The following is a 17,506-nucleotide window of genomic DNA, read 5'->3' as shown; positions in this document are numbered from 1 at the left end:
CCAGAAGCCGTTGCTTTCGCTCCGTCCCAGGCAGGCTGCGCCCCGCGGCTCTGCGTCTCCGCCGCGCCACCGCAGGAAAATGTCCGGGATGGGCAGCTCTTTACGCGCGGCTGCGCTGCTGGCTTTCGTGGTTCTCTCCATTCTGGTGTCACTTCTGATCAGCAGCGTGCAGCAGTTTGGAGCGAGAGTAACGCACTTTTCCAACGCGACCGTTCCCGGTGATGAGGAGGAGCTGGCGTCGCTCCGCGGGGCGTTGATCTACCAACTCCGACAGAGAAGAGGAGAAATCATTCCACTGCTTTTACCTGACGAGGAGGATAGTGACAATAATGAAAACTCCCTGCCACAGGAGTTTTCCCTGTGGCAGAACGAGGCTCTGGACTCTTTGGATTACAGTCTGTGGAGTGAGATCACACTTGGCTCCAGGAGAGCGCATCTGGATGAGATGGACTGCGACTCCCTGGTGGACATGCAGGCGCTGGAGGTGCTCGGGTCCGGATACACCAAGCTGGTGGTCAAAGTGAACCTGGCTGGAGGTCAGCCTGTGGCTCTGAAGCTCGTCAACGAGCAGGGCATCGACATGGGGAAGTGTTTGGAGGATTTTAAAGACCCCCGCGGCTGCCGGGAGCTGGTGTCCTACAAGCTGAAGAAAGAAATCGTCCTGCTGCAAAGACTGAAGCATCCAAACGTCATTCAAGTGAGCGGGCACACTTTATTTACTTCAAAATCGTTCCTTCTCGGCTGATTTAAAGTAATTCTCTGCATTGTTCAGGATTTAAGTGAAGGAAAGTGCGGAGCATTAGACGGCTGTGTTGATTTCTGACTGCTGGAAAAACTGCAGGATATTATTAAGATTTTCCATAATCCTTGAACCACAGCTCCCTTTTCCCTTTGTCTCACGCAGTGGACTGGATGAAAGGTTTAATTAGGTCTGCAGGGCCTTCCCTTGTAATTAAATTAAATTCCGTGACCCTGCTCTGACCTCTGGGTCCAGTTTGGCAGCAGCAGACAATGTGCCTCTGTCCTCTCCACTATTCCCAGTCGCATCTGAAACCCTCTCAGCTTATTCACTCAAAGGTTTCAGCTCAATTTAGAGCCGGTTCAGACTCAACTGGTGGGTTTGATTTTCAAATGCAGACTTAGTGGGACATTTTAATTGATCAATTTGACCAGCTGGCTGAATCAAATCTCCAGTAATGTGATTTTTACTGGCTCAGGCCAGAGCTGCTTCGAGCAACGCTGGCAGAACATCATGTCCTCCCGTTCCTCTCCATGTGAGGACACTGAGACGTTTTCACTTGCTGCTTTTTGTTCTATTTCTGTGGAGTTTCCCTGGATTAAAAGTCACAAGGAAAACGGTGGCATCATGTTCTTTTTTTTCACTGGCTAAACTCTCCCCTCTTTCTTGTGACTAACCACAGTAATTTTCCACTTTACAGCTGAAGGGTCACTGTGCAGGAGGCCAGGGAGGAAGAGGAGGAGAGGGAGAAAGAGTCACAGTCATTCTGGAGCAGGGGAATCCTCTCCAGATGATCCAGCTGCTGCAGAGCCCCTGGGAGGACAGATTCAGGGTGAGTGTGTCTCTTCCTGCGCTCTTCAGCTGTTCGTCTGTCATTTATCTCCCACGGCGGGCGGCTGCACCCTCCCTCTCCACCTCCTCATTGGGCCGACAATGTGTGGAGTCGTTGTTCTCGTTGGCAGAAGACATGGCGGCTGACAGAGGACGGAGGTGGACATTTGAACCTGCTGTAGGTCTGACATCTGTGCCTCCATGTATTTGATCAGGCTGTGGCTGGAATGGAGAGGGTCCTGGAGTTAATCCACTGCTGGCTGGGAATGTCATCTCATCCCTAACACACACACACACACACACACACACACACACACACACACACACACACACACACACACACACACACACACACACACACACACACACACACACACACACACACACACACACACACACACACACAGGTACGCTCACACTGTGGGAGTCACCAGAGGCTGAATTCACACTCCACTGATCCAAATATGTGTGTTTTTGCGCATGAGTGTGTTTGAAAGAAAAGGAGAAATTTTAGCAGGAGGTTGGTGGTGGTGGTGGATGGGGGGATGGGGGGAGGGGGGGGGGATGCATGAGCACACACATTTTGTTTCAGGATTAGCAGAGTAACCTGACATTCTGCAAGTATCATCTCCACCCTGGGCCTCGTTCTGCTGCATCACTCAAATAGCCGTTCGTAATACCCCCCACCCCCCTCCCGGAGCGCCTCGGCCCCTTTCAGCTACCCTGCATCTGCGCAGGCTACAGTAATCCGGGGGTGTTTGGTTTCAACCAGGCCTGTTTTTACTGTGCGCCGATCCCACCAAGTGACGTCCAGGAGACTCGGGGCATTACCTAACGCTGCAGCTATGTTTGTAGTGTGACAGAAGCATTTCATGCTCTGTCAGCGCGTGGCTAATGCCTTTATTTTGCCTTTGGTAGCCTACTTATTTTCTCTTTCTGTTTTTATTATAGGATTTAAAGAGCACTATAAAAACGGGTCTCAGGAAATGGCTTGCGAAAGTGGTGTGTGGAGCGTCTTTAAAAGCGAATGCCTTTGCCTGGTTGAGGGTTTTTATATTCAGACATTTTTAGCAATGTAATGAAGTTTAATTACTTTGTCCAATGTGTCACCTTCTAAAGGAGGAAACAGTCTGTGTCTAACGTCATGATATTCTGGGATGGATTTCAGTAGACACAAATATGAACCTACAACTTTACATCTAATCAAACAATGACGGAAAGTACATTTTCTTTTTAAGTTACTGTTCCAGTTTATAAGCTAAAGCAGTCAGCTGGAAATAAATAAAGCCGTTTTTCCTAATTCAGTTGAGCCTGTTTTTTAAATAAAATGTGCAGGCCCGCTTTGTTCTGAAAATTGTTTAGATACTGGACTGTAAAACTCAACATAATTATTTTGAGTTCATTGCTGAGGAATTGTTTAATATGTGAAATGTGTGTTTCTGCCTCTTCAATTTTCAATGTCTGGCAGTTCTTCTGTATTTTATAGTTGTTGTTTTTTTTGTCTGTAATGAGAAGCTGGTGTTACAGATGTGCAGCTCTGTGGTGTTTCTGATTGTAGTCCAGCGGCTAGTGTCTGAACTCAAAGCTTTATTCCTCCGTGCTTTCCAGGTATCATTAACACTGTAGTGTGTGCGTGTGCATGTGTGTGTGCGTGTGCGTGTGTGTGTGCTGGATGGCTGCATTTGTTCTGCGAAGATTAAAATCTTCACAATTTAGTGACACAATTAATAATCTTTTTATAGCACAATTGTTGTGATTCAGAGATTAAAAAGACAAACTAATATTAAACCCGAAACATGTTTCATATTAACCACACTGTCACTCGATTAATGAGCAAAATATGGTTTATTGTTTTTTTCCAGGATAAATTCATGACTTCGCATTTTTTTGCTTTAATCTTTGTGTTACAGTGAGAAATGTGAAGCAGACGCGTATTGTCCTCAGTTTATTAATTCTGGAAATGAGCAGCAGATTTCAGTGGTGTGTGTTGTGGCTGCTATTAATTTATCCTTGTTAGTTTTTGGGAAAACGGGAATTATGAACAGGAAATTAGTAATTCCAACCACTTGTTTGAGGGTTAAACACTTAAATGTTTTTTTAATGGAACCGTTTTTACTTGGAGACGCTCAGATTACCTCCAGGAACGGCTCTTTAATCCATCAGGAGAAGGGCAAGCAGTAGAGGAGACCCCCATCGGCAGGTTCTTTGATTTAATTTGGATCATCTGCGAGCAGACAAAGCTTCAAACTCCCCTGTGATTTATGTAAAACAGGACCTGGACCCCAGATTGAGACCCACAGTTGATTTTATTTAGCTGTTTCAGTCCCGTCACGTCTCCACTGTGATTCCAACTGATCTGGTTCTGGTGTGTGTGTGTGTGTGTGTGACCTCCAGGTGTGTCTGGACCTGGCCAGGCTGCTCCACTTCCTGTCCCGGTCCCCCCTGGGCTCCGTGGCCCTGCTGGACTTCCAGCCGCGGCAGTTCGTCACGGTGTCCGGCTCGCTGAAGCTCACGGACCTGGACGACGCCAGTGCGGCGGAGACCGCCTGTCGAGCGGACGCTGACTGCACGCTCCAGTTTCCCCACAGGAACTTCAGCCTGCCCTGCTCGGCCCGGGGAGTGTGTGAGGGGCTGAACGAGAAGAGGAACGTTTACAACGCCTACAGGTAAAGGAAGAGAACAAGTGACAGTTTTATTACACGATCGACTTGTGATGGATGAATGGAGCAGCAGCTTAAATATAGGCTGGAGTGGCACCTAAAATGATGACGGTAAAAGACACGCAGCTGGAAATTTGATGGGGAAAGTGTGATGAGTGCTCTGCGAGGTTTAGCGGAAAAAAGGAACGTTTCCCCTTTAAGCGGCTTTTAGATTTTTTTGACAGGTTTATGGAGCTTGTTTGCTTTAACGCCAGACTGGGACTTGTCATGTTCTGCCTGTCTGTCTGTGTGAATGAGCTGTCTCTGCCTGGCCTCAGGTATTTCTTCACCTACCTGCTGCCTCACCAGGCCCCGGCTGGCCTCACACACCTGGTCGACCACATCATGAACTCCACAGGTGAGGCCGAGAATCGGAAAGCAAATCATTCCATTACGGTAGTCGTGTAATGACATGCCTCCTTCTAAGTGCTTCATTTAATGAGCCCGACAAGATGCTTCTTGACATGTAACATAGTGATGAAGACAAGTTGTTATCATCTGAGATTACACGATTCAGATTATTGAGCACGGTGAGAAAACAAGCCAACAGCCACACAGGCGGACTTTCTGCTTGGAGAAGGTCGCCAGACTGAATGCTGTGTGTGTGTGTGTGTGTGTGTGTGTGTGTGTGTGTGTGTGTGTGTGTGTGTGTGTGTGTGTGTGTGTGTGTGTGTGTGTGTGTGTGTGTGTGTGTGTGTGTGTGTGTGTGTGTGTGTGTGTGTGTGTGTGTGTGTGTGTGTGTGTGTGTGTGTGTGTGTGTGTGTGTGTGTGTGTGTGTGTTCAGGGGAGCTGAAAGCTGACATCAATCAGACGCTGGAGGCCTTTGAACACATCCTCCTCCTCTACAAGTCTGGCCTCCACCTGGACAACCTGCCCCCGTCAGTAATCCGAGGTAGGAGCTTGTGAAACGAAGTACTCTTCTGTACTCCTTTTCTTCATGGGCGGATTGTTTGGCTTTTTCTGATCCACAGTCTGCACCTCTGTTTTCGTCTTGTGTCTCCGGGAGACGTTTCAGGGGGGCTGTTCCTCCCGCAGTCACTGTTTTGACAGGTTTATTATGCAGCTGGAATGAGAGGACAAGACCGACAAAGTGGGATTTAATCTGGTGTGTCTCACTCAGAGCTGTGTTCCTGTGAGAAACACACCGCTGTTACTGCGGGATACAAAGTTTTGTCTGGTTTTCTGAAGGTTCATGAACTCCTTTGATCACATATTTACAGTCTTTTATTCCTCCTTTATTGTTAACTCCTCAAAAATACTCAAATGACTCAATAAGAGGTATATTTGGCACTTTTAGAAGTATTTTAATCATTACAGGAAAACCCATTAAAGTGAATCTGAAACTAAATCGTGTTTCTAGTAGTTAAACTTTATTAATGGAGGTTTCATGATATCGGATGAACGTGTGATAATATTGTTGAATATTGCAAACAGTGCTCTTTCTCTTGCCTCTAAATTACACATCATAGTGAGGCTCCATCTGAGGTTTCCATGCAGAGCATGAATGAAAGGTGCACTGAAACATAGTTTATCGCAGTTGTGTCCGTCTTTTGCTGTAATTTATTTATAATTAGTTCTATATCTCTGCAGCACTATTTTTTTTTCTCTTCATTCATTTCAGGCATGTGACATTCAAACATGTTGTGCCATTCACAGACATAACCATATACATACACGCATATCCAAAAATATATACACCATTTGATGATAAAAAAAAAAGTTTAATTATATCTTGTGAAAATATAGTTATACAAAATATATAATTATATTTTTAAATATACACACATGCACACACCTCATATATCTGGTCATATTAGATATAGAAATACACAGTGTGTAAGCATGAAGCTGATCCAAACCACACTTTATCATTTCCAGTCTAAAATCTCTAAATGGAAGACATTTTTGTCATAAATACACGTGGAAGCCAGTAGAGTTATTACAAATTTAAAAATTCCTGTTAATTTAAACAGGACCTTTTCACATTATTTCAGTGTTCATGACATCGACTGACCGACTGTTGTTGTCTTGGAGGAAATGTTAAAAGTACTATATGTGATCATTGTCCGATAAAAGGTTAAGATGTATTCAATTTACTCTCCTCCCTTTAAAGTGCGCTCACAATGTGTGTTCTTATTCAAACCCATTCATCTTCTGTAGTTATAAGTTCATTCTGTTGACAGATAAATGTCCTGCTTCATGTTAAATTATATATAAGCAATTGTTGGTCTGACAAATATGTAAGGAATGTACTTTAAATACAGATATTTTATACATACAGTAAATTTAATTCAACCCCTCATATAGATAGTTTTCATGTCACGTCACACGTCCGGGATTCACACAGTGTGTTTGATAATTGTGACGGTTGAGTGTGTTTGGGTTTGCTGTATTTGCCAGGGCCAGGCGAGTTGGAGTGGACATTTGAACCGATAATGACAGTGACAAAGGAGATGCATATTGAACAACAGTAGCGTTAAAGTGAGAACAGAATCAATAAAAGCAATACCTGCCATTAATATCAAGGTTAACAGACACAATTTAATTCATTAGACGGGGAGAAATTGGCTTCATGTCATTGTTACTTAAACAAAGTAAAAGTACTCCACCTGTAACAAAGTGGTCTGAGCGCGCCTACATTGTAGTAACTTAAAGTCTAAAATTGCAGGTTTTTTTTTTTAAATCATTGACCAAGAACAAGCTGCTGCTGATCGCAGTTTGTTTGACCCACAACTTTTTACTGTCTATTCTCAAATCGGAGCTTTCAAAATATAACGTCAAAACGTGGATTAATCGACCACCGTGGCTGATGTGATTAAAGATCGTAACACAATCAACATATCTGACGGGCAACGCATTTCAGGCAGTTTGTCCAGGCAGACTTGCCGTTGCGGACGCCGGCACGTGCACGTAGAAGCAGTTGTTCTGGTGTTCACTGAAGCGAGTCTATATGGAAGAAGCTAAACAGCACGTTGGCGCCTCGATAAGAAATCTGAGTACAAGATCAGTCAACTGACGCAAAGTGTCATGCACACTGCAGGAAGGAGTTTTCTTCTCACTGAAGCTCTTCCAGCTTAAAATCCCACGTTAACGTGAAGCAAACGTCAGTCTGGGTTCTGCTGACGGCTCAGCGCTGTAAAGGAGACGCGCTCGGCTCTCCTCCCCGACGGTGTTTGTCTCGAGACGATTAAAAAGGAGTAACCGGAACATTGATGTGGATAAATGTTTGTTTTGAAAAGTAGACGTTTTTAGTTGGCATGAACAGTGTTCAATCGTGCATATTCTGTATAATCCCTTCTTTCTTGAGTCTGTTTGCTCGTGCAAAATGAAACCTGATTAATATAGATTCAAAAGGAACGATGTTTAATCAGGATTCATTGAAATTATTTCACAGCAACGCCGTGATTAATCTGATTAGAAATTGCACCAAAAATAACTAAAAGTTTGTTTTAAAGTCAGTACTGTGAGTTGGTGCCGAGTAAACTTTAAGTAACAGTAGTTGTAGTCAAATACACTTAAAGTAATAGTAGTCGTCCTTTTCTGTGGGTCCTCCCCCTCCCCCTCCCCCTCCCCCGCTCCTCTCAGCCGTATGAAATATTAATAAGCGAGCGGCGGGCTGCATTCCTGTGGGGAGGTTTTCCGTCCCCCAGATGCTGGACTGTTTATACAGCAGCACTTTGTGAATTTAATCACAGATCAGGGTGAAGAGAGTTTCAGCCTAACGAGGACTGTGTGTGTGTGTGTGTGTGTGTGTGTGTGTGTGTGTGTGTGTGTGTGTGTGTGTGTGTGTGTGTGTGTGTGTGTGTGTGTGTGTGTGTGTGTGTGTGTGTGTGTGTGTGTGTGTGTGTGTGTGTGTGTGTGTGTGTGTGTGTGTGTGTGTGCATTATTTCTCCATCTTGTGGCTTCAGCTGAAACACGTGGAGCCTTGTGTGTTTGTTCCTTCACTTAGTCCTGGTTTGGACCTGCTGGGAACTGGCGCTGCTTCACGCAGCCGTGTGAGAAGATCACAGCTCTCGTACTGTAAATATAAACTGTCAATATAAACTGTAAATACACAGACGGCAGCTTGTTAATTGTTCCGTAACTGGTTAAACTGCTGGGTTCAAAGTGTCTTGTTAAACATGTTCTGTCCTGTCGGTTTAGTTAACAACGTCTTTGACTTCTTTACGCTGCAAATGTTGCACAGATTAACAAAGGAGACTGAAGTTTGAAAACATTTACATTTATTTCCCTGCTTACAGCGTGATAGTCAGGAGTTCCACCTCGTAGTCTGGCTAAAGATTATCTTTCGAGATTACATTTGAACCAAATTGTATTTATATTTATGTCTCTTGTTTATGTGCTGTCAGATCAGTTACTTATTTTTATTTTGTCTAGTTTTTTTTGTCTATTTTCAGTATGGATCTTCACCCTTTTTGTTAAATTGTTACCTACCATTTTTATTTTCAACTCCTTTGTCTCACCATAGATTACAGATAGCGTCTCCAGACACATTGCAAATATTAATGGATTCAAATAATGAATAGATGTAGGTTGTTAGAGATAGTGTGGGAAGGTTGTAGCTTTTTTATGAAAGGGGTGTATAATTTAAGTTTGATTAACTGAACTGTTGGGCAGTCCGTGTTTTCCCTCCTTCTGAAAACTGTGTGGATTCTCCCCTTAAATCTGAGCAAATAAATGGGAATAATCCTTTGAAATTATCCAGAGAAAATAAACAAATATGTATTTCCAAATTGGTAAAATGGTGTGTGTGTGTGTGTGTGTGTGTGTGTGTGTGTGTGTGTGTGTGTGTGTGTGTGTGTGTGTGTGTGTGTGTGTGTGTGTGTGTGTGTGTGTGTGTGTGTGTGTGTGTGTGTGTGTTAATGTGAATCTGCTGACAGACGGGGACTCGTTGCTAAAGTGCCTGCAGCTTTTCCACGAACGCCAACGTGACGCTCCCTGAAGCGTCAGTCAGAAAGGGCCGAGGCGGTGTCGTGAACGGAGATTGATATTCTGCAGGGCATTAAAGTGAAAAGAGGTTCTGTTCTGGCTCGAAAAACACAGACCTTATATTCATAAGTCTTTGTCTGAGGTCGTCCACCTTTTACTTTCCCATCAGGCCCCATTTTTTCTCCCCTGAGAAGGATCCTTAAACACTCCGTCTCCTTGTTCCCTTTTCTCAGACCCTGAAGGCAGATCCTTGTGTCTTTCCCTCCTAACAATACTCACACACACACACACACACACACACTGCTGCCCTTTAGGAAGTGTGTGTAACTGTGTACCTCCTCCATACGAGCTCACAGACCAGGCTTTTGTCCATTTCTGGAGGTTGTCTGCGCGCTGCGGGCTTTACTCTCATGGCTCCTGCTAATGCGTAGCAGATGATTTAAAGCCAGATCCACAAGACGTCTGGCCCGGAGAATTATAATGATGAATGTGCTGCAAATGTTTGGAAGGAGGAAGGTGAAGAGAAGGAATTTCTGCAGTGTGGTGCAACAGTTTGGAAGCGGGACGCTCTGAGCCGGTGTCAAATGAAGCTTTCGGACGTATTTATGAACTGAAAGGGATCCAGAGTGCCGTGGCTTTAACATAAATAACATTTTTTGTCACTTAATTAGCGAGTTTAAGAATTACAGGAAGAAAAATAAGACAAGAAAGTTTGTTACTTTCTCCCTTTATTCCAAATTGTTGCCTTTTTAATGGAAAACTATAAACACCTTTGAAGAAAGTGAAGCCAAAAACTATGTTTTATTGGGTTATCTCCTGATTTTGTTTTTAACCAAATAAGAATAATCAACAGATTAATTCAGAAATGTAAAATTTGAGTCACAAAATTAGCTGAATTCATCAGATACTAAAAAAAGTTCTTAATATATCTTTGTGCACGAATTAAGGGTCCAACTTTAAGAAAAGGAAGCATTATCTTACTTTATAGTGTATTTTGTTACTAATTTCACAGTTCTTTCATAGTTTTTTTTGTTCATTTAACTCCACAGTTTCTTCTTTGTCCTTCTTTGTCCCCGCCTGTACTGTGGTAAACCTTCATCTCCATCTGTCCGGAGCACTGAAGTGTCTTCTCCTCTGCTGTGGTTAGATTACACGCTGACGCGAGGGATGGCGACCTCGGGGGACGTGGAGTACCGCTGCTGGCCGTCCTACAGCCAGCAGGGCTGCGTGCTGTCGGTGCACGGCGCCCGAGAGGCGGCGCACATCTGTAGCTCCCACTCGCAGTGCGGCGGCTTCACGCTGAGCGGGCGCAAGACCTGGACGGGTGAGGAACCTCGCTGCGCAAACGGAGCGACACTTTTGACCTTAAATGGACGTGCAGATGGGGAGAAACACACTGCGATGAAGTGCTGAGTCAACTTATTCAATCGTATTTATTGTACACATAAAGAAGTAATACATGAGGACAACTTGTGGCGTCTTTAACCTTTAACCTCTTCAACCTTTTTCAATGGATGGATAGATCACTCACATCATTTAAAATTTCCCTTTTTAAGCCTTTTTTTTTCTTAAAGTAAAACGTGATCTAATCGTTATAATAATGGGAAGTTCAAATCTGTAAAATCTACAAAAATCTTTATTTTGGTTTTAACAGGTAGAAGAATTCTAAGTAGAGAATTAGTTAAAGTTTTTTTTTCACCAGATTTTAATACCCAGTTTAAATATTGCTTGTAGTAAAAAAGGCAGTTTTTCCCCACAAATTTTCCCGGAGAGGTTAAAACAATGTGTTCAAAAGAAAGGAGATGAAAGTCCAGACGTCTGTGTCGAAGGCCTCATTTACACGACAACGAATTCGAGTGTATCCACAAAACTTTCTTCACTTTTGGGGGGTCCGTTTACACGACACCAGTTTGAGGATGCACTGTATCTACAAAGTTTTTAATCCGGCTCCCAAGGTGGAAAGATTCTTTCACGGCGCAAATCCCTCCTGCAGAGACTGATGGAGGAAACAGAGCCTGTTACTGCGCATGCACATCTCTCCCCCTCCCTCCTGCTCATTCAGTTGTAAACAAACATGGCGGCCGCGTAGTGGTACGACCCGCGGTCTATATTCTAGTTTTATCGTTCATATCAGTAGTTATGAGTTAAGAGTTGAGACTCACCCCTGATAGCATCCGATGTGTCATCAGTCCATGCGGATGTCGGGTTCTCTCCATTTTCTTTACGTTTATAGTGTTTTGTTCTCTGCACACACGTCTGTGTAGTTTCATTACAAAATCAAGCAACAGCGGACTCCAGTGGACCGGCATACTAACTACACCGTTGTCTGCGTGTCCGCTGCTGCAGTGTAAACGCACTCCTTTTTTTTAAGCGGATTAGGTGTTGTCACGTGAAACGTTGTCGCGTAAACAGGGCCCAAATGTAGGGAGGAAATCTAAAAAGTACATCTAAGGTTACCTTTGTGCTCATGTACTTGTACTTCCTTCTGTCTTTTTGTTCAAAGCTTTGAGTTTTTTAAACATTCCATTGTCGCTGTTGTGAGGGAAAACCCATTAACTTGAATTTGTGTAGAAACGAACATAAATCCTCAGTAAATCCCACCTGCCACATGACTAAGACAGCTAAGTAAACACGCTCCGCTCTGTTAGTCTTTTGATGAAGCTTTTTTAAAGTTGATATTTGTTGTTGTGTAATTCCAGTCGGGACATGTCACTCCCCACAGCTCGTGTTTACCGTGGCTCTTGTCTTCTGTCTGGTCGTGTTTCAGGCCGCTTCCTGGCTTCGTTCCGCAGCAGCTTCACTCACCTGGTGCCCGACGGCACGTCGGACGTTTACGTGAAGAAGACCAAAGCTCTGGATGCTCCAGTTTGACCTGCAGAGCGAACGGAGGGACCAGTGGAGCCGCAGCTACCGTTGAACCGCCTCCTCTCCCCGACGGCTTCCAGTGCAGTGAGACTGCCGGTTTGAAGCCGAGGATGAGGAGGGGGCAAGTGAATGTGATGTATTTATAGGGCTTCTGCTCGGCGGCTGTTTGATCTGCCTGCCAGCGCTCTACCTCTGCCAGCGACTATTGAAAGGGATTTCCCTTCAGGTACCATTAAGGAGGGAGAGCCTTGTGCTCGCGACATCTTTCCTTCTTCCTTTTCTTTTCTTTTTTTTTTTTTTTTCTGCCCTGCCCTTTATTTGCCATGTGTGTTGGCTTTTCTTGGGAGGCCGGGGCCCGACGTCAGATTTTTAAACCAAAGAGTAATAAGAACAGCCGCTGCAGCCGAGTGTTTGAAGCCCGAGGACGAGAAAAGAAAACAAGCTCTTCTACAAATACACTTTGAAGTTAATGCGTTGAGGTCGAGGCTGTTTTTTCATGCTTCCCCGGCTTAACCGTGCTGCGGTATGAGACGGTAACAACCATGTAAGCATTTACACATCAACAACCAGAGAAGATGATTGAAACCATTCCAGAGCAGAACTGCTTCCACGCAGCTCTGTAAACTTCGTTCTAGCATTTAGTCCGTAAATATTTATGTGACTGAATGAAACGGGATTTTTTTCTTACATGTCAGTGCGTTGAAACTTACGTGCACCTTGTGGGTGAAACTTTTTATTTTTCAATGAAAAATTATTCACTTCAGTGTTTTTTTATACTTCACTCGTTGTAACTGTACAGATTTGTTATTTGTACTTGTATAAATGTTTCTACTTTTTACCGCTGTGCTCATTTGCATTTTATTGTGTGAAGACGGTCTCCAGCTAACAGCCGGCTTATTTCTCTTTAGCACCTGTGTGTGTGTGTGTGTGTGTGTGTGTGTGTGTGTGTGTGTGTGTGTGTGTGTGTGTGTGTGTGTGTGTGTGTGTGTGTGTGTGTGTGTGTGTGTGTGTGTGTGTGTGTGTGTGTGTGTGTGTGTGTGTGTGTGTGTGTGTTTCGGGGGGGTTAAAGTTCTTTAGCTCCTCGCATATCCATACATTTGTAATCTGTAGCCATCCGATTGGCCGCCACTCGGATTTGTGGAGCTCTGCAGAGTTTGCACAATACCAGAGGAATGCATTCACATTCACAGTCATGCTGGGCTCATTATGAGGCTTAATTAATACATGTAAATTAGCTCACTTGTTGGCCCTTTCCCAGACGGGGGGTGGGGGGGGGGTTACTGTAAGACAAAGGCAGACGTTGGGACAATCGGAGGTTTGCACACGAATGATCTTCCATCTGTGCCTGCGGAGGGAACCTGGCGGGGTGGATGTGAGCGCAGGTCTGCTGGGTGATTTATAAAGTCACTTTGTAATGAAGCTTCATTGGGGGAAAATAATCAAAGATTCCTGCCACATGTCCTCACAGCTCTTCCTTTTTCTTTCCTAATGAAGGAAGGGAAACGACTGTCATCCCACTTTTTCTTTAAAATCAAACCATTTGACAAACCTTAATTTTCCAGCATGAATTTCAGTAATGGAACAAGCAAATTCAAGATTTCATACCCATTTCCGCAGGCCTGAAAAGACGAGCCCACTAATGAGAGTTCATAGCAGAGACCGGAGGCCCGAGGGTCTTTCCCTCCCTCATGTTGGCCCCTTGTTGTCTGGACAAAGCCGCCTGATTAGAGTCTAGATGATACAGATAAGAGCTCAGTGTTTAGATTAGATAAGACCAAACCCACTGACACAGCCAGAACAACTAGAAATACGGGTTAAATTCAGGGCGGTTATAAGAATGTTTTTTACATATGAAACCACCGACAAAATGAGTTCAAGGTTCGAGTCCCAGCGTCTGTAAATATGAGGTGAGCCTATCTCAAGCTTACCTCTAAACAGATCTCTAAACACAGGACCGGAGATAACCGGACGGGGCTTTTGGTGTCGCTTCTGGTTTCCGATTGTAGCACACGGAGTATTTAGGATCGAGTGAAACAAAAGACACGACACAGCTTCCTGGAACACTCATTCATATCGAGATATCTGTTGTTTCAAGAAGCTCCTCGCTGAACTGTGCTCCTGCAAGCGACTTGCATGAAGACGCCCCTTCCATTCCCCCTGAAATGTAAGAAGAGAATTTCACGCCACATGTGGCATCACTCCTTCCCCTCTAACTGCTGGTCGGAGGTGGTGCAGGTCAAAGTTCACCCGTCATCTCTCAGACATCTGGAGCGCCACGGTGACAAACGGCTGACTCAGTGGATTCGTCTCAGGATCCGATGTTGTCAGCGTTGATGATGTGAGGAACAATCCCTCCACTTCCCGCCGGTGATGAGCTGTAATTTATTGGAAGCAACAGCTGCGGTTCCTCTTCTCCACGGCGGCTCCGAGGAGAGAAAATGGCTGACGTTGCGCTGGTTTGTTTTGGCAGTGCTCCTGATGGAGCTAATGGATGTTCTGGCCTCAGACGCGTGTTGTTTTATGTTCATGGGCGTTCAAATGCAGAATGTTGATCGGCTCATTAGGTTATCCAGCTGCTTTTCTCCCACGCCAACTGTGTTGGAGGTGAATCGGCTCTGTGCTTCTTCTTCTGACTCTGAAACCTTCAGAGTAAAGTCGTCCCTTTCTTCCCCCGACTTCGGTTTGTTTAAGGTGAAACTATGTGTGGAGGTTTGAAGTTTGATCCCCTCAAAGCTTTCTGTTTTGTTATGAAAGTCATTTTTTGTTTAGGGATGTTTTCCTACTTGCTCTGTGGTGAGAGATTGAAAACACGGCTTTCCTGTCCTGGTGTTCATGTGTGGTACACTGTTCCTCTGTTTTCTAACCGTGTAATTGACAAGTTGGAGCGGCTCGGGGAGGGAGCGGGGGAGGAGAGCGATTGTTTTTTTTTTGCTCAGCTCCGTACCCCTGCATTTCTGTTTTTGTAAGTTTCCAGTTTCACCCGACTTGTTTCCGTCAGGTTTTATTCATGACCTCCATCTGGAAATAATATGAGTTCATGAAAACAAGCCATCAGCAATTTTAGGGAAGAATTGTGTGTGTGTGTGTGTGTGTGTGTGTGTGTGTGTGTGTGTGTGTGTGTGTGTGTGTGTGGTATTGAGGATGTGTGTGTGTGGTGGTGAGGATGTGTGTGTGTGTGTGGGGGGGGGGGGGGGGGGTCGTTTGCAGGGTTCAGGCTCTACTGATGTACTGCAGTGACATGAAGGCCTGAATGACTGAACCAAGAACCAAAACCTCCATCATCCGCTCTTAAAATCCTGCTGCAGTACATTTGTGGTCTCGCTAAAGTCTTTGAATCAAATGCAAAAGTTAGTCATCAAATGCTGGAAACCACAGCTGCTGGGAGGAATTACGTGTCAGACGGCTCTCTGGCAGAACGTCCGACCTTGGCTCAGGCTAAAAATATGCATTAAGTGAGTGAAAGCCTGCATAGTTGAGCAAGGAAAGAAGATCTGGCTCGTGTTTGTGCTGCTGGCTGCAGCGTCCGCGGCCTTGGAGGGGAGAGATAGAGCAGATATTCAGTCGACTGCGAGGCCAGCTCACAGAAACACCTCTGTGTTTGTCTGGCCGCCGCACACAGGAGGCCGGCTGGTCACACCTGAGAGCCTCTGAAGAGCAGCCAGACATTTAGTCGGCCCCGTCCCGAGCACAGAGGCGTCTCAGTCCGCAGGCATATCGAACTGTTGAACTAACTATTTGTCTGTCTGCCTGGAGGAGATACCATCTCTTTTAGAGCCATAATGGCTTTAGCAGGCCCCCGAAGCAGAGGGAGCAAGTAGGTGTGTGTGAGCAGAGGTTTTCATTTCTGCCCGTCTGCGTCGGGGGTGTGTGTGGCGGGATCATGTTTTAAAAGCCCTGAAGTTAACCCCAGTCAAAAGCTTTACGCCGACCGCTGAAGCCACAGAGGCGTCCTGAAAGGTGTAACGGCTCGGCGTTGTATCCAGTGACATCTCTGCGGCTCGCTGCAGCTTCCAGCAGAATCTCAAGCGTTTGTGCTGGAATGAAAAGAAGAAGAAAAAAGAAGAACTTTTGTGGGAAGCCTGTTTGACTGAACTCTGAAATAGCCTGGAAACTGATTCCACGTCCTTTCTGTGGAGAGTCAGTTATGAGATCTCCACATGTTCTGCTCTGTGTTCCCTCCCTCCACATCACAGCAGCAGACCGCCTCATTTTTTCTTTTGAAGCCCCCCCCACCCCCCCACCCCACCCCCGCCTGCTCAGCAGTCCATCCATCATACAGAGTCTGTGGAGTCTGTGGAAACTCCATCCTGCTCTGCTGCTGCCACAACTCAGTCTGCCTGCAAACACTCCTCCACAACCTCAAACACTCAATCTGAAACCCTCCACCTCAATCTGAAACGCTCCTCCACAATCTGAAATGCTCCACTACAACCTCCACATCCTCAAACGTTCCACCTCAATCTGAAATGCTCCTCCACAACCTTAAACGCTCCTCCACAATCTGAAATGCTCCTCCACAACCTCAAACGCTCCACCTCAATCTCAAACGCTCCTCCACAATTTGAAACGCTCCTCCACAACCTGAAACGCTCCTCCACAATCTGAAATGCTCCTCCACAGCCTCCACAGCCTCCACAACCTCAAACGCTCAACCTCAGTCTGAAACGCTCCTCCACAATCTGAAACGCTCCACCACAACCTCCACATCCTCAAACGTTCCACCTCAATCTGAAACGCTCCTCCACCATCTGAAACGCTCCTCCACCATCTGAAATGCTCCTCCACCATCTGAAATGCTCCTCCACATCCTCAAATGCTCCACCTCAACCTCAAACGCTCCTCCACAATCTGAAACGCTCCTCCACAAGCTCCACTACCTCAAATGCTCCACCACAACCTCAAACGCTCCTCCACAATCTCAAACACTCCACCACAATGTCAAACACTCCACCACATCCTCAGACGCTCCACCACAACCTCAAACGCTCCTCCTTAAGCTCAAATGCTCCGCCTCAATCTCAAACGCTCCTCCACCATCTCAAATGCTCCTCCACAACCTCCACAATTCAAATGCTCCTCCACAATATCAGCAGCTCCTCCTCAACTTCTACAACCTCAAACGCTCCTCCACAACCTCCACAATCTCAAACGCTCCACCACAACCTCAGACGCTCCTCCATAATCTCAAACGCTCCTCCATAATCTCAAACGCTCCTCCTCAATCTCAAACGCTCCTCCACAATCTTAGATGCGCCTCCACAACCTCCCCAATTCAAACACTCCTCCACAACCTCCCCAATTCAAACACTCCTCCACAACCTCCACAATTCAAACGCTCCTCCACAATTCAAACGCTCCTCCACAATTCAAACGCTCCTCCACAATTCAAACGCTCCTCCACAATTCAAACGCTCCTCCACAACCTCCACAATTCAAACGCTCC

The 17,506-nt window shown here is 45.4% G+C and overlaps 1 protein-coding gene across 1 annotated transcript; it reads left to right on the top strand.

Moving 5' to 3' along the window:
- The first annotated feature begins 2 nt into the window (after positions 1 to 2).
- On the top strand, positions 3 to 12,909 carry pkdccb (protein kinase domain containing, cytoplasmic b). The gene is made up of 7 exons (XM_080479281.1): positions 3 to 697; positions 1,440 to 1,571; positions 3,965 to 4,236; positions 4,548 to 4,627; positions 5,054 to 5,161; positions 10,346 to 10,522; positions 11,966 to 12,909. The coding sequence occupies exons 1-7, from the start codon at positions 80 to 82 to the stop codon at positions 12,067 to 12,069; spliced, it is 1,491 nt and encodes a 496-aa protein (XP_080335407.1). The 5' UTR covers positions 3 to 79; the 3' UTR covers positions 12,070 to 12,909.
- Positions 12,910 to 17,506: the final 4,597 nt, after the last annotated feature.

This window comes from Lipophrys pholis (genome assembly GCF_963383615.2).
Source record: "Lipophrys pholis genome assembly, chromosome: 14".
NCBI lineage: Eukaryota > Metazoa > Chordata > Actinopteri > Blenniiformes > Blenniidae > Lipophrys > Lipophrys pholis.
This window is presented reverse-complemented; position numbering and strand designations above follow the sequence as displayed.